Source organism: Apostichopus japonicus, chromosome 1 (genome assembly GCF_037975245.1).
Source record: "Apostichopus japonicus isolate 1M-3 chromosome 1, ASM3797524v1, whole genome shotgun sequence".
Lineage (NCBI taxonomy): Eukaryota > Metazoa > Echinodermata > Holothuroidea > Aspidochirotida > Stichopodidae > Apostichopus > Apostichopus japonicus.
This window is the reverse complement of record NC_092561.1, coordinates 4,119,261-4,143,767: the sequence shown is the minus strand read 5'-3', so window position 1 is coordinate 4,143,767 and position 24,507 is coordinate 4,119,261. Positions and strand designations below refer to the sequence as shown.

Genomic DNA, 24,507 nt, shown 5'->3' with positions numbered 1-24,507 from the left:
GGGAACTCCTGAGCACTTACTCCATCAACCTACGCAGATGTGATAGTCCAGTACCTACTGTAGTACCATCACCATTATGAATATAATGCAAGAATGTGCACAAATCTGAGAAAATATTGATAATTGCTCAGGAGCACTTCTACAGAACTGAAAAATAAGATCAATATATTACTTGGTAGATCTATCTTTCACCTACCTCTTCAGCTGAAGGAAATAGACCTAGTCTGATATGCTGAAGCTCTGTAGCTCTCTTTTCCATTTCAACTTGCAGCAAGTTTAGGGTTTCCAGCTAAACAAATAACAAATGATAAAAAAAGGTAATATGCTTGAAAAATAATTTATGACAACATATTGATAAAATTTTGCTGAACAATGAAGAAATTGTTAGCATGGTTAACAAATATTTTCAGTATAAATGTATTTTTTACAATGTTGTTAAAAGCCTTTTGTTGTGTCTTGCTTCCTCTGTACTTCCAACTTTGATTAAGGTTGGCAAAGTGCTTACTGTACATCAAACACACCGAACACATTCAAATCCACTTTAATATCATACCAAGATGTGTCCATAATCCTTTATCATACAGTACGTGTGCAAAGTCTAAATTACTGTTTTTGACTATCACACAGATTCTTTAGCTCTATAACATTGTGCACACATTAGGATACACTTGATATTTAATGAGAAGCCTCGATATGATCAAATTAACCATGCAGGTGTTCATTAGCATACAGTTTTGATTCCCATTTTAATGTTCATATCGAAAGCTTACTTCATAAGTGGGTGCCTCTCTTTTGCTCTTTGGAGATGTCATCGTGACCATTTACCTACGAAGGCAGATAGTTTATATCAGGTCCACTTAATGCTGGTCATTTATGACAGGTTGCTTTTGACATCAGTATTGATGCACATTTCTCAAAATCTAACACCCATCTACAAGAAACAAACACAAATGATTAGTTAACAGAATGCAGTCAAAGGTATGTATTGAGCCATAGAAATAAATATGCCTTATATTTTAACAGTGCTATCAAGTTGAGTTGATACGGTATACTGTGTACAGCATGAGCTTTAATTGGCAATATGAGTTAGTGGGATACAGATTGACTGCATCCTACTCTACAGTTCGTAACATTTTCTTTCCTTCTATAATTAATGCTAATACGAATGTTTCAAGAACATAAGATTGGAGTCTTTGCAGATCTCACGATTTCAAAACCCTGGTCTTTCACGAATCAAAACACTGATATAATCACACAAACTGATAGCCTAGGCTACTGATGTTACATTGTTATAAATACAACTGTTTAGGCTAGAACTTTTGCAATGCTCCAGTCTAGACTAGCTAAGCATAGGCTTATTTGGCTAGGCGGCTGTGCATCTACGTATAGGCTTATGTATATGCTAAGTACATTGACATTTTAAATTCGATGCGGCTGTGAGTTTGAGGTTAGCTCCACGGTCTGATACTAAAAGGTCTAGCATAGCTTACACTTACTGAACGATCATATTATTATAATAGCAAATTCTTCGATTCCGAGTGCAAAACGTAGATATTTCACCGTTCCGGCCAAACTAGTAAATAGTAACGCTTTGTTTACGGTATCGCGGATTAGGTACATGACCAATTTACGCTTGATCTGAACCTGGTTGCCAAAATCATTTAAGGCCTAACTCAAATAATGATTCTTTACCATAATTTGCCATCTAACTCAATCAACAGCTTCACGATAAGCGCAGTCCTAAGTAATCATAGATCATAGTTTATTATTCCGAATAATGTGGATCATTTCTGTACCCTTGAAATTACGTCGCTTTTGGCGTACCCATTTTCAAATTGAAAACTGTCAAGTACCAAAATTGTTTTACTTACCTACACCCTTCTAACGGTCTCCCAGCCCTCCCATCAAAGGAGGCTCCCGTTAGATTCCTTCCAGGAAAAACGATGTTTTCTCCTCAGGTTACTCTTCTAAATCACAGGGAGGAAAGTTACATTTTGAGGGTGGAAAAAACGTCTTTCAGGGTAGGAAACTAATTTAACCGTTTTAAATTCGATGTGGTTTGCATCTCGTCGCTCCCATACGGAGAGATATTGTAGTTCCTTTTCAAGTTGAGCCAGATCACAATTTCTGTGGGCCATACAGTTCCCATGGTAATCATTAATTATCCTGCGTAGCTACTCTCAGGGGCCACTTATGGTTGGGCACCCAAGGGCGGCGGAACCGGGGGGGCACAGGGGGCACGTGCCCCCCCCACTTTTCCTCAGGTTAAAAATGTGCCCTTTTTCTACATAAAAATTGAGGTGTCTCAAGTGTCTCGAGAAGGGCCGTTTCCGGCCATCTGAGGGGTTTGTAAAACCAAAAATTTTCTTGTACGCTCCGCGCCAACCGATGGTGGCGCTCCGCTCAGATAGTCGTGCATATAACTTTGCAAATCCTGGCTACGCCTGTGGGTCAAACTCAAAGCTATTTCGAATGGAAAAAAATTGTTAAGATATTAACAAGAAATAAACTCTAATTCAGAAGATTCCTACATTAGCAACTAGCATGATGTCACCTCATTTTGTCTCAAAAGAAAACTTGTTCCTTGTTTCCCAATTTGCACATTGGATATTGCAGTGCTAGTATGCATTTTTCCTTGGGGGGGGGGGGGGGGCGTTTATGGAGTGATGTGTATACGCAAATAAGATAATACAATAAGAGTTATAAAGGGTACTAAATATAAGGCTGCATCAGTCCAATCGAATTTCTGCAAAGTGCCCTTTGATGTCGGTGCCCCCCCCAGATTAAAAGTGCTTCCGCCGCCCTTGTGGGCACCCCTGAGTGACCGGACGTCTGTGGCTGAGGGAGTGGTCAAAACGTGTGTAGGCCTACATTATGCGTGTGTGTGGTTGGGTGGATGTGTCCAATTTTGTGCCGAAAACTCCTACAAAACGGCTGGGCCATTTTTTTTTTCAAACTTGGTGGGAAGGTACCCCAAGGTAAACACCCTTTTGTCTCGCAGACCCCCTCCCCGGAATCAGAGGTTTGATTTTTAAAGGTCAAATTAAGTTAGAAGTGGCTCGTTCTCTTCTCCGAGTGGCACAAGTCTGTCCGTGTACGCCACGTTAAAATAACTATGAGGTCTGCCTACACCGGAAGAACCAATCCGGCCTTTCTTTATATTATCAACCCGTCTGCATTTTGATTATTACTTGCTTCTCTTTTGCTACAACTTTTTGGACATATTCTCATCCTGAACTGCTATTTTCCTGAAGCTTCCAGCCACACCTTCTCTATAACTCTAGCGAACGCCGACTTCCCTGCGGGATGTGACACTCCGACGAGGAGCCCAGCGGCAGCCGGTCAACAGGAGGTATCTCCGCTTCTCGGCCTTTTAAAAAGACCATGTGTTCCCCTTCGAGTGGAATCGTGATACACACCTGACGATGATCACACAGTCACAGTCTCGATGCAAGGGGACGGGGTTGAGAGCGGATCAGTCGTTCGGTTGTTTGTGCCCATGCAGTTCTTTCCTGGGTGACTTTTCTTAAAAATTATCTCCTCGTGCTAGGTTAACGTTAAAGTATACCGGTAAGTAATGTATTTATGTTAAGATGTTTGTTTACACAAAGAGACACTGGTTAGATTCATTTTTAAAGACAACCTCTCTTATACTTTCTTGTGTTCGTGTCCCTAATTCATAGTATCTGGACTTCGTAAAAGTGTTTTTAGCGCAATTTTGTGTCAAATATTTTGTGGAACGTACCACAGGGTGAGCCCTTGTCTTGCAGATCCCCTCCCAAATCCAAAACAAGGTCATAGTTTAAAGGTTATTTTGTTGTAAGTATACATGCTTGCATACTCCTCAATGTCTTTCAAAACATATTTTATTTCTTGTTGGCAAAAATTTGTTTGTAACAGACGCCCTCTTTTTGTAAGCGGTCAGTACGTAATTAATTTGATTTGGGGGAATTTCTGATTAATCTTGAAATATCTATATAATTTGGAAACACAACTTTTACTCGTTAAAGGATTTGATTTGGCGATAATATATTTGTTTTTAGAATTTTTTTTTTTTTTTTGCTCTCACAATTTTGGTTTGATCTGATAGTGAATTGATTTCGCAATTTATTTAAAAATTTTAAGGGAAATTATTTGTATTATTTGCGGGAATGGCCGCCCATATATTTTCAACGTAAATCGCTGATGTCAGATAGGACTTCAAACACATTGTCATCAATATAGAGGACCGTTTGATGCAATCTACTGGAGAGTTCCTTTATAGAGATAGTCTCTATATATTAGGAACTCTAATCTACTACGGAGCAGCATACGAATCATCTGCTCTACTGTAGCACTTGTATGGCGCTTATCCTACTTAATAGTCTTGTGTAGGCATTCTCACCGCTAGCCTAATCTCATTGCTTTTTTTTTTTTCTTTCGACATTTTCGACATAAAATTCCAAGCTTCATGAGACGCCGACATTTTGACAGCTTGCGTGCACAATCCGTCATGGAAAGTAATAATTTCGATAGCAATGGGAAGTCGACCTTTTTAGAATGCAATTCGAAATTCCCATTGCATTCATCAAAATGTCGAAATTCAATGCAAAGGCGATGTTTATAGATATTATAGTTACGTAGAAATTCGTAGGATTTTGGTAGAAAAGTCGATTTTTTTTTCCTCCCTCAAAATTGTGGCTGGCTATTACAAGAAATCTAAAATTTAAAAGACGCAGTAAATAAAACAAACAATTTACAGATAAAACAGAAGTGACAATTTGGAAGTTAAAACTGTTTTCGTTACGAAAATAGAATTCGAGAAAACAAACTTAAAGTTTCGAAAGACACTTGTCTCCAGTTTGAAAAAAAAAAATCCAATGTCGTTCACTGATACATCTTACTTAGTTTTTTGAAATGCAATACTACGTTGTATAAATTGGTTGAATACCAAATATCGTTGAATAAGCAAACAAAAAGACAAGCTAAATCACAACCCACTCGGTAAGAAAGAAAAAGTATATATAGCCAAACTATGTAAATCCACACAGACAAAAGAATTTACGACACTAGTTAGTACTGTATACTTTACCAAGAATCGACCCACCTGAACCACTCGGCGAGACTGAATTGATTGTGCAAGGCAAGCTTGCGATATTTATCTTTATACAATGCGCATTGAATACCCGATTGCATATGCGAATGAGTCACTGCTATAGTTTACGTATTATAATACAGATCATAATTTTTTTACACAATAGGTCATGATTTTGCCCTATTCCTCCCATTCCAGTTATTCGGTTCCTCTTTATAATATATATTATGCACTATACAAGCAGACACTGTGTCAATCCCAAACAAGACAGTATATAGTTGTGATTTCATTTTGAATCATACGCTCCGCTATAGTGTGTACCCATATACGGCGTTAGACGTAGCGCACTTAAGGTACATTAAAGATATCAACTTTCGATCGATGAATATAATTCGGTATAAACTTTTCATTAGGAATGTGATATAAAGAGGCATGATGACATATACCAAAAAAAAAACATGCTTTATCTATATAGATGTCTTTTTCGCCTTCCGATCTATGCGGACTCCCAAAAACCTATATAGTGTTAATCTAATGTTATACAAACAAAGGGGAATCGGTCTCTTCCTTATTAAATTGACCAAACCCATAGAAGTATCCCCATCCGTTATATTGTTATAATATTTAATCAATGTTGGTCGAAATAACCAGCAAGGTTGGGCGAAATGACCATGCTGGTTGGGCGAAATGACTAACAAGGTTGGGCGAAATGGTAAAGTTGGTCGAAATGGCAGTTGGGCGAAATGGTTGTTGAGCGAAGTGACCAGCTTCCGGCTCCGGACAATCTAGCCCATACAGCTATGATAAATCCGGCCCAGTGTATTTAATAAATGGATCAACCATGTACTGCATGTTTTGACTTTTCGCGTTCGCACTGTTGAAGTAGCAACCACCTGCTAGAAATCCAAATTCATTTTAGTGATATATAATTAAAGGATTGGTTCAGGTGTTTGACATGTCTATTTTGTATGAAAGAGCACAACAAAGACAAAAAGAACAGTGAAGAAACTACCATGATAGCATGCTCTGTTAAGGAGATATGACACTTTGAAGATATCAAAATTTCTTTGGAAACGACTGGTGTAAAAAGACCTACTGTGAGGGTGTGACGTCACATCCTCACTTCCTTAACATTTGTGAATATATTTCTTTAAAAATTATTTACATTTTTTACCACATTTGAAAATAATATAATCAAAAATTCTTCATATGTTTCATCTCAAATACTTCCTTTTACAAATATGAGATCTCCTGACATATCTTTTGGTTGAAAGTCATGAAATCTCACAAAATATTTAGAGAAAAAAACAAAGACTTTTCAGGAATGTGAGGATGTGACATCACAGCTAGTCAGATTTCAGCAGTTTCTACACAATCTGATAAAACTTTACACTTGAATATCTCTTTAACCAAAAAAGATATTTGAACAGTTTTTCACCATTGTGTTTCTTTTATTGTCCTCTTTCATATAACATAAACATGTATGACAACTGAACCAATCCTTTAACATTATACACATATACAGTAGGTCCTTTATATGCAGACCCACACACATACACACATAGTTCGGTACATGTATGATATGTGTAACTATGGCGTCCATAATTATGGTGTGTCAATATCATCAAGTTACTATGGTAAAACACCTTCCTACGTACGTAAAGTAACTCAGTGAAAAACAATTCTTACACTATTTCACGCTTCATCAACTTTGAATGCTCACCGTGTTAACAAATAGATTAAAACTTGATATTTTGTTGGACGTTCCGTGCAAACTGTTATTCTCAAATTGTGTAGTTCATTTCATATACGGCTGGTGTTGGTGATGCTGTGACGCGGCTTGACACTATACAAGATAATATAACCGAGTTAAAGCTGGAATAAATTCAGGTGGATAAAACTAACCTCGAGTCGGTCGGTGACTAACTGCTCGGACTAGAACTCAAACAGTGATTCGCACTGTAGATATATTGATTGGATAAGCAAGCAGGTACCTGTCACTCGATGAGATTGTGTGGGGTATCTGTGATATTGTAATCACACCTTGTTTTTATTGATAAACTTTGGAAAACTCCCAATCTGGAATTCCTTCAGTCCAACAACATGAAGGGGCGACTGGTTTATGTATTTGCTGTAACTTTACAAGGTTGAGTTTAACAAAGGCATACATGAGACGAACTAGGTATTGTGCGATGTGTATGTACCACTGCTTTGTGTCTAATACATAGGCTACTTCACAGGGGGAGCACGTTGGGAAGTAGCGATGTGTATGCACCACTCCTTTGTGTCTAATACATAGGCTACTTCGCAGAGGGATCACGTTTTATGGGAAGTAGTTTGGTTTACTATAGTGAACTTGAAGGAGGAAGTAGTGAACTTGAAGTAGTTTGGTTTACTATAGTGAACTTGAAGGAGGAAGCACATAAGTCCTCCGAAGTCTATTGCGTCAATATTCTATGTGTAATTACGTATGAAATCCACTAAACGAACCATTTTGAACAAGAAGTGAATTCGACAGGAAGGCAGGTATAATAACACTAATCTGATAGTAGTTTTCTTCAATTTATCTTTACTGTCGGAAAAAAACATTCGTAGCTCTCACGATGTTCAATTTATTTCTAAAGTTAGTATGGTTATGGGTAATAATAGGTACCGTTTATAGTCTAGACTACGCTAAATTCGAGACCAGGTCGCGAGTGAAAGTTTCCCCGGATGGCGGTTATACCGACCTTGTGGTTGCCATAGGAACAAACGTCGAGGAAGACCCAGAGTTACTAGAGTCTGTAAAGGAGGTAGTGACGAGTTTTTCAAGATATTTACATCAGCTGACTGGGTGAGTAAGACCTATTCAGTGTTACAATTCATCTTAGCCTTGTATGATTACCTTCTATAGGCACTCCTATTCAATATGACTACAATATATAGTATTGATTTTGTTAATATTATGTATATATTTCCAGCATCATAACAATCCTTACCATTTACTCAGTCAAATTTACATTACTGCTCTAAAATCAAGAAAGGTTAGAAAGCAACCTTTACTGGTGAATTAAACCATCCATTAAAGAAACATACTTACGTTCACCTTGTTTTAAACTGAATTGAGTTGTCTACTTCTATTTTAAAGTTTATCCACATAAATTTAGTTGTATTCTGAATGCTCCTACCCTTCCCTATAACCATTCTACGTATCTCCCCACAACCCCCCACCCCTCTCCTCCCCTCCCCTCCCCTCCCTCCCCTCCCCTCACCTCTCTCTCTCTCTTTCTCCGTTTCTGTCTTCCTATAAGCTATGTTTCAGGGAAAGGTCTGATACTTTTGAGTAAGTTGATCAACTTTCATGATTTCACAGGTTGTACGTAAAAACTGCTGGAATTTTAGTGCCGGGGTCTTGGCAGCCAAACCCTGACAGCTATGAACCGGCGTCTTGGGAAACATTCGAGAACAGTGATCTCAGGGTTGATTATATCGGTGCAAATGACGAAGAAAGTCAAAGTATTTGTGCGCATGCGCCGTTCACACTCAAACCATCGCAATGTGGATCACCTGGACGATACATAGTTGTGACTCCTGATTTTATTCAAGAATCGGATATAGCAGATGCTTTCGGTGGACATGATAAGGTAAAGAACTATAACAAAATCACTTTGTGACAGATGATATCGTCGTTAAATATATGAAGCTGATCAGTATCATGAATGAACGGTATAATGCTCTTATAGGTATAGACAAAAGTTGCAGCATACTGCGCCATACTTCACCATACTACACCATACTTCACCATACTTCACCATACTGCACCATACTTCACCATACTGCACCATTACAATGGATACAAATTTATGAAGGCTTCCAACAGTAACAGTACATCGTACATGCTTTCAAAGTGGGTATATATACCAGGGTGTTAGATTGCTATAATATCTTCTGTGTAATTATGTTTATTAGCTGTGGCCGAGTAAAGATGACTAAGCAGTTATGCTATACAAGAGAGAGCCCTGGATAATAGCAACTGTTTTTTTCAGGAACGTAACATGATCTAAACTGTAGCCATAAGTAGGGTTATAAGGTTTTATGGAATGCAAGCATGGTTTTAAATTTGGATTCACGCTTGGAGGAAGCTGTGAACAAAGAAATAGAAAACCAAATGATAAAAAATAGAACTCTAGGACTTGTTGACCAATGTCAAATCAAACGACGGATTGTTTGCTTCATTTACAGTAAGGCCTAATTGACTGAATGCTACTTTTATCTTTCATCTGCATTTTGATCTCTTTCTGCAAAAAATACAAAACAATATACAACCAAATGTTATATCATTTTATAAGTGGTCCAACAAATTACAATTAGAAAACACAATTTCGTGTTTTCGTATGTAGTTTTCTGTAATTGTGTCATTGCTACACACAACCGACCTGTGGTTGACCCATTTACGATTTTTTTTTGAAATAATTATAGTTACAACGGTAATTTTGCTTAGGTCGGAATGGAAACCGGATCTTCTGAGCTTCACGGTGCCATGAGCGCATCCTACGGTATAAAAGGAATTGAAAGAATATTAAGTCCTTGCAAAATTGAAAGACCTAATTACGGAAATACCCTTCAGTTTTACAACTAAAATATTTTATTCTTTGCTCTTTATGTGTTTGCTTGTCTTTCTATGTGTGTTTGTGTGTCTGTGTGTGTGGGGGAGGGGTGGGTAAGGGGGGTGTTATAGTTAACAAGAAAGAGGTATCATTCCGGTTTGCAATTTTGACATTTAGTCTTCCTTTGTTTGCAATTTACTTAAGTCATGATTACTCGCTGTGTTTTTTTGTTGGTATACCATTATATTGACTATATACAGTCACGTGGTATTTTATCGAGTATGCCGGCACCCATGCAGGCACCCATACAGGGCTTCGTAAGAGGTTTTCAATAGGTAAGAGGAAGGGGGAGGTAGACTCATATTTACATTCAACTGATATTGTCTATCGTCATGCATTTTATACATAACTATTCTGTATTTCTGATTTCTATCTCTTTTGCTTCTATACCTGTGTATGAATGAATACATACGGTACTCGATAGTACACAAATTGGAACATCCCCCAAACTGGTGTGCCAAGCTTCTAAACCCCCCCCCCCCCCCGTCCACCCTATTCAGCAACAGGGGCGAGATTCACTATTTTCTATAACGTTGTAGAATGATATCGACCGACAGTAAGAGCCCTGTTATCGACAAGCGGTTTGATCTTCTGCAATAATGTATATGTTAACACCTTTACCAAACCGCCCAGCTGGTTTTAACCAATGGACTTAAATAGCTTTTCCAACTTGTTTTATAATGTATAAAGGTTTAAATATTCGAATTGACCTCACAGGCTCTTATTCGTGAATGGGCGAAATATCGATGGGGCATCTTCGACGAGTCACCTTCAGAATCCGGTCCACATTTTTATGCGTCATCATCGGGTGAATTCGAAGGAATCAGGTGTTCGAAGGAACGTCAAGGTGAGTACATAGCAGAATGAGCATTCTCTCTTATTTTTGCAAATCTTTGAACGGAAATATCAAACGGATTAATAATTTCCTCAACCAAGGGTGGCTCATCTGGATTCGAGTTAGTATACATCCACTTTGATATAATGTACTTCATTACATTAGCATAATCCCTTTGGTTTGAACTATCCTCTTGTTTTGACCTGTCTCATCAGTTTTTTTTTTCTCTATATTGTATTCCACTTTATGTTGATAATTCCATAAACTTTCCATCAGTTCTTGCGTACTTAACATATCCCTTTTATTTACATATCCCTTTTATTAACGCATATATTCCTATGAAGTATCTGATCTTTGATGAAGAAGTGCATTCTCCAATAGGAAAGACAATTAGTACTAATCTCTGCGAGTCACACATTTAGTTACGGAGTTTCTAGCTATAGGGGTCGATTAAAACCCTGAGAGTCACACATTTAGTTACGGAGTTGCTAGCTTAATAGGGTCGATTAAAACCCTGCGAGTCACACATATAGTTACGGAATTGCTAGCTATAGGGGTCAATTAAAACCCTGCGAGTCACACATTTAGTTACGGAATTGCTAGCTATAGGGGTCGATTAAAACCCTGCGAGTCACACATTTAGTTACGGAGTTGCTAGCTATAGGGGTCGATTAAAACCCTGCGAGTCGCATATTTAGTTACGGAGTTGCTAGCTATAGGGGTCGATTAAAACCCTGCGAGTTATACTTTTTTTAATATCCCGAAACCCTATTGTGTGATCAGTGGCGGCGCCAGGAATTTTTAGTTGGGGAGGCTAAGGGGGGGTCTGAGCCAATTTTTTGGGTGGCTTACAAGATTGAGTGATCGCCGTCCTGGGGAGGGGTATAAGGGGAGGGGGTGCCCCCTCCCCCTTTTGAAATTTTCCGAATCCTGGAAAGGCCTACATGCAAAATGGTGGCATTTAGCGAGGCTTTTGTCACCTGAAAATTTCTCCAAAAATATGCATTTTTTTGTGAGTAACATTAGTCAAATTAGAATGGAAGATACCAATTCACAGTTTTCGTATCACTAAAATATTACCTGCTGTGAAAGATCCAATTCCTTTGCTCAATTATTATATCGCGCTCTCTGACACAACTCCTGTTTTAGTCTTTATACACGCTGTTTGTGAAACGCATACGATATTGCCGTATGAGAACAAAATTCATCAAAATTTCCATTGAACATTGTAGCACTGCGTTATGGCTGACAAAATTTGGGTAGGCTATATTGTTTCAATGAGTTTTTTTTGCCTATTTCAGTTGGGGGGCTAATGGGGGGCTGACTACTTCAGTGGGGGGGCTAAGGCCCCCCAAGCCCCCCCCCCCTTGGCGCCGCCACTGTGTGTGATGTTATAGTTTGATCTGCAATGTTTTTAATTGTGCACCGTTTGCTTAATAATAGTCACAAGTCTCGGTGTTGAACCATTGTTGAAAATCTTCTGCTGCATGGTGCTAGCAACTATTGTTTAGTTACTTTATCCAAGGTCGTCTTGAGCTTGTTTGTATCACGCTTGGCTGATTGAACACAATAACTTGAAAACTGTAGCTAGACCGATTGACGTGTTAAAATTGGTATCAGGCTTACTGTTCATTACTTAATATAGTCAACTCCATTGACATTTCACTGAACTAACTTCAAAGGATTAAATATGTGAACATTTTTGACAAACTGGTAATTCCCAAACGATTTCGAGTCCCATGAAAGTATGGCGTTAGAGGAATACGAGTGGTACTGATGGAATAGGAACAAATAAACCATGACTATATATGAAGTGGATTAAGGAACTCTAAAAAGTGGATGAACGGATTACATAATCATGTTTGTGGTATACTGGTATAGTTGTTTTGTGGTCCCAAGTCTTTGTTGAGGCCGGTTATTTGAGACTTAAATACGAAAGATTCAAATGATTTTGTTTCCCGATCCGTAATTGGTTTGAAGTTAGAAGCAATAAAACCACATTTTATAGTTTTTAGAGTTTCTAGGAAGATTAAAATGTTCGGAAAACAAGACTTCTGCAAAATTATTTTAACTTCAGATCATCATTTCGATTTCATATACTAACAGACTCTAACTTTTCCTACCAACAACTTGCACTTCATTTGTTTTCTGTTTTGTTACTAAACTTTATAATTGTGTAAACACATTCTGTTCAAAATGTGTAAACACATTCTATTACACAGGCTCTCTAGTGGATAAGCAGTTTGCTAACAGTTTTATTTTATTTTAAACTTTATAATTAATATATCTTTGCCTCCCATGAAACTGAACAATATTTTATGGTCAACTCTCTTCTGGAAGTGTTAACTCATCTCGAGATTAATTACAATGAAGCAAGTTATTTGACTACGTGATATAAGCTATGTGATAATATATATTGTACAGCTTTCAGTTTCGAATCGTTCCGTATATGATTTTTTTTAAACTTTTAAATATAGCTGAATTATATTAGAAGATTATATGGCCGAAACGCTTTGCAGAATATGGTAACTTTAAGACTATATTTAAATAAGTTAATTTAAATTTGTTGTTTACCAATATTATTTTAAGATTGCATGAAACAATAGCAATACTTTACAGAGTTTGCCTTCATTTCATTGTAGGTACCTTGGAGACCACCACTGGTGGTATTTGCCGAATGATGCCGGATGGACTCCCGGAAGAAAACTGTCGATTTATCGACGACGGCGCAATGCGAAGTGCACGATATGCTTCAATCATGTACCGTCCATATGTAGAGGGGGTAAGTCACGACATCATATAAAGCTGCTGCTGCTGCTGCTGCTGTTTTGCCATAGTCCTCATAGAACCGTCGGCATTCTCTTGTTTGCCTTTGCTCTTGCCACGGCCATTCCTCCATCTGTCCACTTCTTGATGTTATCGATCCATCCTGTTTTCCTACGTCCTGGCCTGGCCTTCCCCTCTACTTCTCCTTCTACTGTCATCTGAACTAGGCTATCTGATCAGCGCTTCCAATGTCCATACAGTAGTCAGCTGCCTCTTCCTTAACTGGACAAGTAGACCTTCCTCTTCTGAAACTCCATCCTTTGGCGGATCCATGCATTTGTCTTTCTATCTTTCCAGCTGACCTGAAGCATTCTACGCCACACCCACAGCTCAAGTCATTCTATTTTCTTCATGTCATTCTGTTTTAAAGCCCAACTTTCTGCACCATAGAGAGCTACACTCCACACGAGAGATTTCACCAGCTGTTTCTTCAGTTTCAGGCTGATCTCTTTTGCCTTCCACAATCCAATTAGCTGGCTGGTGGCATCTCTTGCAATTGCCAACCTAGTACAAATCTCTGGTGTAGAGTCTCCATCAATCCTTACCATTGAGCCAAGGTATTTTTGAAGCTGTCTACCTGGTTGATTGCACTTCCGCCAAGAAAGATCTGTTCTTTGCTACCATGAACCATAACATGAGTTTTGGCTGAGTTAATATGGAGACCAAAGGTGTGGCTGCATTTCTCCAATTCTACTGCTTGCTTTTCCAGTTCTGTTTGTGAGCGTGCAATCAGTGTGGTGTCATCAGCATAAAGCAATCTGTCTTAAACATTTTCGGTCGACACTTTTTAAGCATTGATGTTTCGTCATGTTAGTGGGTAAAGTTTGAATGATAATAAAATGCAATATATGTTAATTGTTTAGTAGATCTCTTAAAACTAAGAACACACGGACATAGCATTAACTTCAAGTCTACCGTTCAGTGATATTTGTATCTATGAATAATATCTTAACTCGAACTCAACATGGAGGAATTATCGTTTCCTTGTCTTAGACTTTCGAACTTATTTACATCTATTTAAAATCATATATCTTTATATTTTAGATCGAACTATTTTGCGACAGCAAAGATGAAGTGAGCCAGGCAGAACGCATTCACAACATTGAAGCACCAAACCAACAAAACCGGCAATGTGACAGACTGAGTGCGTGGGAAGTATGTCTTGTGTTTACATAACTTCTTTAAGAAATCTTCCACATCTTTAGCTTAAAGAATTGTCGTAGTTCTGGTATGTCTCTGCTCATTCATAACCTTAATTAATAACATCAGACAAACAAGCAAAATAACAACAAATAACGAATGAGATGTTCATAAAAGAAAGCCTCGTCTTTATGACTATGATAGAGTTAACGAAAGAACATTTATCAACTTCTTGTTGTAAAAAATTAAAAAACATTCTAGTGGGGATTTGTAGTAGTTATAAAGCCACTGGTATGTATCGCTTACAAACGGTTAAGGTTAAGGTTTAGGTTCTTAGTATTGAACAGTATAAACCATATACTATTCTACTATACATGATAATTAAAAAGAGACCAATTTCAGTCACACGCGTTAAATGTTAATATTTGTTTTTTAATATTTTACAAGGTATTTCGCGCTCATTCGGACTTTGACTACAACGCGCAGTCACCGTGGAAGGAACCGATCTTTTCCATTAGTCAACGACCAGTGGAGAAAGTGGTCCTGGTTCTGGATAAATCCAGTAGCATGGCTCATAACCATCGCATTGATATCCTGCGACAGGTATATAGCTGATTTTAAAGTTTCGTCGCCATGGCAATGTGACATGGATGTGATGTGTAACTGGTACAAACACATGTTGTTGATATTAAACAACATATAATTACTTTGTACCATATGTTCATTAAAACCAAACATTTGACTGTTTTACAAAGTTTGAAAACCTCAAAACATCACTGTAGATAGGGAACATTTCGGCAGACGCGAAGAACTAAACCAAAAAGAGGGGACATTGGGAGAGATGTGCATGAAATTGTCATTGAATATCAAAAATCAGAACCTTATTGTGTACAAACCCCATTACAGTTATAGCATATACAGTTTTTTGCTTTGAACGCGCGTATTTATTGTCCAGTTAAGAAATGGTGCCTACCGAACATTGTCATAATCTGGAGGGTCCCGTGATGTTCCATAATGTAAAAACAAATGAAATGTTATAACTATATTGTAATGAGGAAGATAGAAGGCATCGTCTTGCGCAAACAATCTTATCAGACTTTTTTACGAAATTTGCCTGACATTCTTTCTATAGGGATGAGTGTCTAAGTGCATCCACTTTGTGAAGTTTTGTTGCGGTAAGAGGGCTTATATATAAAATTGTGTTATGACTTCCATTATTTTAACTATACATTTGTACAACAAATGTTAAATCTTGGCAAAGTTTACTGCGTTGCGTGGAACATTCTTTTGCAGTCCCCGTAATTAAATTCCATTTTGTAATAGGATTATGAAATCAATGTATTTAACCGAAGATTTAGATCAATATGGTTTTGCTCCTTAAGTCATTTTTATGATATCAGTGAACCCGGTTTTTGACGGATTTAAGTTAATAACTTATTTCAGAATACAAATATTTGGTTTTATTCAAATATCATTAATAAAAGCAGGATTGTTTTTGCGTCATATTGTTCCCGTAGGCGGCCTATAACTTTATTACCCGTGTCATACCAGACGGTGCAAAACTTGGTATTGTAGAGTTCAATGAAGAATCTAGTGTGAACGACATCAGAGCGTCTCTTACTGAAATTAATGATCAAACGAGAGCAGAACTTTTACCGCTGATACCAAGTCCCAAGGTGACAGGACGAACCAGCATTGGAGCAGGTATATACAACCATTCACAGTATGACGGGAGGGGAGGGAGTTGACCGGTGGCGTAATCGTACAACGCCCGAGGGCCCGGGGCAATAGGAGCCCATTTGCCTTTTAAACAAGTTCGACATTTATAGTACGTTATGCTACAATAGTTGCGAGCACCTCTATACGTTAGGTTCCCAACAATGTTCATAGAATGAGGTCGATGACCCCTTCACTTTCCTGTTGCTGGCTGTGGGCGCTGGTAAAGTAGGGCGAAATTTCACAAGGGTCAATTCCTGATAATATATGAAAAATAATGATTTGTCCTTTAATGAGAAGTATTAACAGATAAATCATATACCTTGACACATAAAAAAATAATATGTTTCAAATAATTTGTAATTGATTCATATTCATTGTACCCTCGTTGGTCTCAGTGATTAGCAATATTGTATTAAATTGCATAACTGCAATGCGTTCGCTCTACGTACAGGGGTTCGAAGAGGCATATGTGTACTAGAAGATGGCGTGAATGGATCTCCGGCTGGTGGGCAAATGATCGTCATTTCTGATGGAAAAGAGTCCGACCAACCATACATAGGAAAAATACTTAGAGAAGACAGGAATAAGGTATACTTCCGCCAGAATTCGGACCATTTACATCAGTTGTCAGTCAAAGTACAGTTATGATGCTATATAGCGTTAAATTCAATTTAACAATTTAAAGTAAGAGCAAAACACATATGACGTTGATAGGACAAAAATAAATATTGAATATAAATATTAAAAAATAAATATCTCTAATGAATATAGAAATGGTAATAAGACGGTGAAGTATAAATGTTTCCACGTGATGATCTTGTAATGGAAGCCAGTTTGTAGATTGCAGCGCCCCCTTATAAATAAGCTATAACAAAATGTACTACAAGGATGTTGCATGTCACAAGCGATATTTGTAAGTAATGAATACACTGCACCTCATAAACTTCTGATCTAAAAAGCCATTATTATTGGCTACTTGTCATTGGTAGGCTGTTTGGTAATTGCTACGAAATTTCAAAAGTCCTTTCATGGAGGCTCTCATCCCCCATCTTATTCACAGCCATTAAGTGGAAATTTGATATGCATAGGCCATAGATTCAACTTGAGGATTAGCATTATCAAGTGACGCTATGAAATATCTTTATTTATTTGGTATATTGTAGGAAACCTTACAGTCTGTCAAGATTCAACATAAGTACAACTTACACGTTACAGAGATGCTATAAGAAAATAACAAAAGGCCGTTATTTCAGACATGTTTAGTCAGGCACACGGATATATGTGTAGAAATTAAGGCAGACATAAGAACAAGGTCCGGGTTAATTCATTTAAATTTGATAATGTGTCGTATTATTTCAGATATCTACCATAACCATACATACTGTGGCTGTTGGACCTGAAGTTGACGATGACCTTGAATTATTGGCCACTTCTACCGGTGGAAAGCACTACCATCACTCGGATTTCTCCACCACACTCTTCGACGTTTTCTCTCAATTTGGATTTGATACTTGTAAGTAAATTGTATTTGACATTTTTGGCGTTCCTTGAAATACCCCCCACATGATGCCGATCGAAACATACAAATAATTGATAATGTCGGTAACTCTCTAAGAATATATATAGCCTACCAACCATCATGAGCATATAGTAGCAGGACAAGTGGATGGGAAGGAAACGGCTTCTGTTCCATCGAAAATTTAAAATTGACTTAAATTAGAACAATATCTTATTACGTCACCATCTTGCCAACATATGCCAAATTCTGTAATGTAAATTAACAAATTTTACAATATTGACATAATTTAAGTAAATCGATAACGACATTTATATCAGTGAACTGGTATGAGATGCAAAATATTTAATATTCGTTTCAGTACGTAAAAGTTCCGAAATATTCAGCCAGTCAGCTCGGCTTCGATCACAGCATTCTTCGTCTTACGAGGTTTTGGTGGACCCCTCTGTTGTTGGGGACATTCTGTTTCTAGTTGGAGCAAACTCAACAGAGTCTCTTATCGTGAGCGTGAGTTCACCTGACGGTAGAGACTATGATGCGGCTTACAGTGGGTTCGCAGATGAATTCCAACTAATTAGTATTAAGCCCAATAATGCTATGGTAAGATTCTTCTTTTGTGAGAAACAAATGTAACGAAATAAATGCAATAGAAACGCCTATTACTTCATATACATAATATGCCTTCTTATTACTCTGTTTATACACATATAATACGTTCCTGTCTCCGTTAATTTACTGTCCGTCTCTGTATATGTATATACTATATATGTTCCATATTACAGCCTGGAATTTGGACTCTGACGATCACGAATTTAGATACAAGAGGCAAACAGATCAATATTGTTGTAGATGGCACTATTTCTACAACCTCACCTCCTATATCTCTTGATGCCCAATGGGGACTCGATTCTATGACTCCTCCAAATGTGCAGACACTTTATGTGGCTGTCACCAAAGGTAATTCTCGTTACGTTAACGTGGGCTATAACGTGTACATTCCGCTAGTATATTTAGAGTAACTATTGTAGAAGTGTTATGACGTTTCAGACCCAAAAGGTAACTTTAATATTATACACGTGACAAACGAATATATATGCTCTCGCTGCATTCTATACTTAAACTCATTTTTAAGTTTGTAAAAGGTTTTCGAAGGATTTGAACGACTGGACTAAAGAGTTTAGCTCACGGAACACGTAGGTCTATAGTTGGAAAGTTAATTCTAATGGGGGAAATAACATTACAAGTTATGCGGTTTTATGTTACACTCTGAAAATACATGAAGCAGACCCTGGACAGTAAAAGGGTATTTGATATCAACGCACAGTGTCCTAATGATGTTGTTGTTATGAAGCTTGTAAGCGACCGCCATTTGCCATAGCAACTTTTAATTACTATCCCAAAACACAGATATGTGTGTTACAGTGTAAACAGAACGAGCAAAACAGTCTTCCTTGTTCTCGTGTTTGACTATCAGAAGTAATAAGTGACTTTCAATTCCTGCGTAAATCAACATTGTAATCACATACAAGCATTGTAATCACATACAATCAGTACCATTACGTACAGTGTGGCTTAAGTATATAATCACATACAATCAGTACCATTACGTACAGTGTGGCTTAAGTACATTGTAATCACATACACACAGTATCATTTCGCACAGTGTGGCTTAAGTACATTGTAATCACATACAAACAGTATCATTTCGCACAGTGTGGCTTAAGTACATTGTAATCACATACAAACAGTATCATTTCGCACAGTGTGGCTTAAGTACATTGTAATCACATACAAACAGTATCATTACGTACAGTGTGGCTTAGGTACATTGTAATCACATACAAACAGTATCATTACGTACAGTGTGGCTTAAGTACATTGTAATCACATACAAACAGTATTATTACGTACAGTGTGGCTTAAGTACATTGTAATCACATACAAACAGTATCATTGCGTACAGTGTGGCTTAAGTACATTGTAATCACATACAAACAGTATCATTACGTACAGTGTGGCTTAGGTACATTGTAAACACATACAAACAGTATCATTACGTACAGTGTGGCTTTAGTACATTGTAATCACATACAATCAGTACCATTACGTACAGTGTGGCTTAAGTATATAATCACATACAATCAGTACCATTACGTACAGTGTGGCTTAAGTACATTGTAATCACATTCAAACAGTATCATTTCGCACAGTGTGGCTTAAGTACATTATAATCACATACAAACAGTATCATTACGTACAGTGTGGCTTAAGTACATTGTAATCACATACAAACAGTATCATTACGTACAGTGTGGCTTAGGTACATTGTAAACACATACAAACAGTATCATTACGTACAGTGTGGCTTAAGTACATTGTAATCACATACAAACAGTATCATTACGCACAGTGTGGCTTAAGTACATTGTAATCACATACAAACAGTATCATTACGTACAGTGTGACTCAAGTACATTGTAATCACATACAAACAGCACTATTACGTACAGTGTGGCTTAAGTACATTGTAATCACTTACAAACAGTACCTGTGTGGCTCAAGTACATTGTAATCACATGCAAACAGCACTATTACGTACAGTGTGGCTTAAGTACATTGTAATCACATACAAACAGTATCATTTCGCACAGTGTGGCTTAAGTACATTGTAATCACATACAAACAGTATCATTACGTACAGTGTGGCTTAGGTACATTGTAATCACATACAAACAGTATCATTATGTACAGTGTGGCTTAAGTACATTGTAATCACATACAAACAGTATCATTACGTACAGTGTGGCTTTAGTACATTGTAATCACATACAAACAGTATCATTACGTACTGTGTGGCTTTAGTACATTGTAATCACATACAAACAGTATCATTACGCACAGTGTGGCTTAAGTACATTGTAATCACATACAAACAGTATCATTACGTACAGTGTGACTCAAGTACATTGTAATCACATACAAACAGCACTATTACGTACAGTGTGGCTTAAGTACATTGTAATCACTTACAAACAGTACCTGTGTGGCTTAAGTACATTGTAATCACATGCAAACAGCACCATTATGTACAGTGTGGATTAAGTGCTCCACAAGCGTCTTGTCACAGAATGTACTTTTTTTTTATACCAATGAGAAGAGGATCTATACTTCATTGGCCGGAAGATAGTACTAGCTAAGGTTGGAGTAAGTAGTTTAGTACTGTTTCTATATTATGAGCACATTTTCGTCCATTCAAGTCCAGGTGCATGGGTCCAATGGTTCGTAATATGTTAGTGTTTGTCCTAGTGACAACACATACACTGTGTTGTGGAAGCAATGTAACAAAACTAGTGACTTTAGGTTGACGGTTTTTTTTTTCTTATACTCTATGATTATAGAAAGTAAATATGTCAAGTCCAATAATAGCTGCAAAAATAAACTTCAAAGTTTCAGAGGATAAGACTTACGGTAATTCGAGAAAGTTCACCAACCGTCTAATTACAAACAATAATATATATCAACATATACAATAATATACAATAAAATATAGGCCTGTTGGTATAATTATCATACGAAAACATGTTTTGCAAAGCGTCTTTTTTTCCTTGGATTTAATTGAATTTTTACTACATTAAAAAAAAATATGTTGTCTTATAATAAAGAGTAATAAAGCTGTTGAAATCTTTGAAGACTATATATTTATACATGACGAAACTATTGAAGAATGTATTTCATGGTAGAACGAATTACGAACATCGTTGTTATGTTTATAGGATATATTCCAGTCATCGGTGCCAATGTTAAAGCCTTTGTCACGTTGAGCGAAAGCCAAGTCCTGCAGATACTTTACGACGACGGTGTAGGAGCAGATGTGAAGGCAAATGACGGCGTTTATTCAGCTTTTTTCACAAGACTGCAAGGAAGCGGCCGGTACGGGGCTAAGGTATGCTAAAACGTCCATTCTATCATGTAACAGCTGTCGAATTAGGGGATGAGGTGTCCACCTTTTGAGCAGGGCAGCACTGATGCAGTTTTTCTCCCTTCCCAATGTTGTGCTTTTAATTATATGGACTAATAAATATCCAGTAGATAAAGTTTTGAGTAGGTCCCAGCTAGCATGTCTGAATGTTCATTTAAGTCTGATCTAATACTTTACATCGGCAGGTTCTGGTTGAGGGAGTCAATGGTCACACAAAGGTCCTTTCTAGTGAATGTCTGGCAGACAGTTCTTCCGAAAGTGACGCCAGAAAATCAAGGAGCGCCGACATGGACATCGAAACTGGAGCTTTTCAACGTGTAATAGACGCAGGAAGCTTTAAATGTGTGGGTGTCGTAGACTGTGATGGTAAGTGGACCATGTATAACACGAGGAACTGCCCTAAAAATAGTCTAGGTCCACCAACTTAGTAGTTCTCTGTGTTCGATAGTAAACCTCTTTACCTTCCCCCATAAAATAGTTAGAAAACTACAGTCGTTTTTATGAATTAGTGTCAACATTTATTACTTCGTGAAAAGACGAAAGACCTCCAATCATGTGTCTAATATCTCCTGTGATGCATGCAAGCCCTCTGTTCACTGGACCTTGAAAATGATATTTTAGTCTGTAGATGTACTACAAACAGCATTTAGTCTACCTGTAATACAAATAGCCCTATGTCTAGCTGCACTACCACAGCCATTAGTCTAGCTGCACTACAAACAGCCCTTAATCTAGCTGCACTACAAACAGTCCTCAGTCTAGCTGCACTACAAACAGCCCTTAGTCTAGCTGCACTACCACAGCCATTAGTCTAGCTGCGATGTAACAGCCCTTAGTCTAGCTGCACTACAAACAGCCCTTAGTCTAGCTGCACTACCAACAGCCCTTAGTCCAGCTGCACTACCAACAGCCCTTAATCTAGCTGTGCTACTAAAAGCCCTTAGTCTAGTTGCACCACCTACAGCACTTAGTCTAGTTGCACTACAAACAGCCCTTACTCTACCTGCGCTACTAAAAGCCCTTAGTCTAGCTGCACTACCAACATCCCTTAGTCTAGCTGCGTTACCAACAGCCCTTGTTCTAGCTGCACTTCCAACATCCTATCCAATCTAGCCGGCGTACCTTGGTTTTCGTAGGGTTGACTCAAAGCACAATAGCAACAATTTAACGTCCTCGTCTATACATCCACACCTTAACTGATTTCAAATTTACAATGTATAAAGTCATCAAAGCTGAATTGATGATGCAGGTTCGTCTTGCTGTTTGGTTCTCGCAGGAACGAGCATCCCAAGCCGATATGGTCCAGCTAAGGTCACCGACTTACGAATTGAGAATATAGATTTAGCTAACTATACAGCCGACTTGGTATTTACTTCACCTGGTAATGACCTCATGGATGGCCAAGGTAGGAAAATGACATACTTGAAACCAAACAATAATCCATTATTTATCCTTTTGAGGAATTTGTTGTAATATATATTAACAAATGTCATCCAAACGATGTGTCGCTATGGACCCTTAATGATCAATTATGCAAACTTTATTTACACAAGTTAAACGTCAATGTGTAATTTCGAGTTTAGGAAGTTTAGAGTTTTCGACAAATTTAATAAAGGGAGTATTTAGTTTTCTCTATAAGGATTAAATATACTATTTGTTTGGAAATGAACTGTGAAATTTAAATCCTCCGCTATTCTTATATACCTAGTGGTTTACATACAAGTATACGTGATCCCCAACAACTCTCCGTCCCTATGACGTTTAAAGCTAATTTGCATGACAGCTTACATGTAGCGATATGTACCTCCCTGGTATGAATATGCAACGGTTTACACTAGTATTTTCTCTACACGTTTGCTTCCATCTTTTAGCTTTTCGCTACAATGTGCGTTACTCTCGTTCTTTCGATGAACTACACACAATGTATACCACTATTCCAGTTATTGGGGACTCCGCCTCCACCGACAAAGTTTACTTTTCGAATACGATTAGAAATCCTCAGCAAGCGAGGCAAAAAGAGAGATTCCGATTCATTTTACCTCAAGAGAAAGGTAAGAAAATAGAACTCTACTTTTGTTGTTGTTGTTGCTGTTGTCGCTATTGTTGTTGCTGTTGATGTTGTTGCTGATGTTGTTACTGTTGTTGCTGATGTTGTTACTGTTGTTGCTGATGTTGTTACTGTTGTAAATGATGTTGTTTTTGTTGTTGCTGCTGCTGTTGCTGTTACTGTTGCCTACTGTTGTTGCTGTTGCTGTTTTTGTTGTTACTGTTGTTACTGTTGTTTATTATTTTGTTTTGTTCTCATTTCTCTGTTATCACGTGTCACACAAAAAGTGGTTCAGGTATGAACGTGAGGCCTTGTTTGGTAAACGCTACCTACTAATTATTCAATGAATTTAATGAATTAAATGAATGCAATGCATGATTCACATGAAGCATCGAACAACCCCTCACCGAGACCGTTTAAGAGACTTGAAAGCCATCCAAAGAAATCCATTACGCAATAGGTAGTGTTATTCAGACGCAAAACTCTCAAAACTATTTCCATGCATGGTTTCACTCTCGCCAGTGGTAATCTCCACTTGTATAGCCAACACTACAGACTACAACACGTACTGCAATTATCAAAATATATCGAGGAGTTTCAAATTTTGAATTTATGTTTGAATTCTCGAATACTCTTCTATCATATATTACGTAGGACTTAATGATGAAGTGGTCATCATATCCAAACAATATTTTAAAATGTTGTACGTGTTAATTCACTGTGCT

The 24,507-nt window shown here is 37.7% G+C and overlaps 2 protein-coding genes across 9 annotated transcripts in view; one reads left to right on the top strand and one right to left on the bottom strand.

Moving 5' to 3' along the window:
• Positions 1-2,114, bottom strand: part of LOC139960283 (uncharacterized) — a 45,428-nt gene extending 43,314 nt beyond the window's left edge. For 4 of the 7 annotated variants that reach the window (XM_071958965.1, XM_071958583.1, XM_071958888.1 and 1 more), the window contains exons 1-3: positions 1,693-1,851; positions 771-931; positions 197-289 (exon numbers count right to left, since the gene is read on the bottom strand). In XM_071958965.1, the coding sequence (XP_071815066.1) occupies positions 197-289; positions 771-821 (144 nt within the window). In that variant the 5' untranslated portion in view covers positions 822-931; positions 1,693-1,851. The other 3 variants (XM_071958807.1, XM_071958658.1, XM_071958740.1) reach the window with 3 other exon arrangements.
• A 4,566-nt stretch (positions 2,115-6,680) lies between these two features.
• LOC139959392 (calcium-activated chloride channel regulator 1-like) overlaps positions 6,681-24,507 on the top strand; it is a 20,586-nt gene continuing 2,759 nt past the window's right edge. The window contains exons 1-16 of one of the 2 annotated variants that reach the window (XM_071957057.1): positions 6,681-7,261; positions 7,333-7,907; positions 8,427-8,697; positions 10,438-10,567; positions 13,198-13,337; positions 14,426-14,536; positions 14,969-15,124; positions 16,039-16,225; positions 16,692-16,828; positions 17,600-17,753; positions 18,118-18,356; positions 18,539-18,713; positions 21,530-21,699; positions 21,921-22,101; positions 23,012-23,140; positions 23,607-23,786. In XM_071957057.1, coding sequence (XP_071813158.1) covers positions 7,678-7,907; positions 8,427-8,697; positions 10,438-10,567; positions 13,198-13,337; positions 14,426-14,536; positions 14,969-15,124; positions 16,039-16,225; positions 16,692-16,828; positions 17,600-17,753; positions 18,118-18,356; positions 18,539-18,713; positions 21,530-21,699; positions 21,921-22,101; positions 23,012-23,140; positions 23,607-23,786 — 2,590 coding nt within the window. In that variant the 5' untranslated portion in view covers positions 6,681-7,261; positions 7,333-7,677. Of the gene's footprint in view, positions 7,303-7,332; positions 7,908-8,426; positions 8,698-10,437; positions 10,568-13,197; positions 13,338-14,425; positions 14,537-14,968; positions 15,125-16,038; positions 16,226-16,691; positions 16,829-17,599; positions 17,754-18,117; positions 18,357-18,538; positions 18,714-21,529; positions 21,700-21,920; positions 22,102-23,011; positions 23,141-23,606; positions 23,787-24,507 lie in introns of both variants that reach the window. The other variant, XM_071956967.1, reaches the window with a different exon arrangement.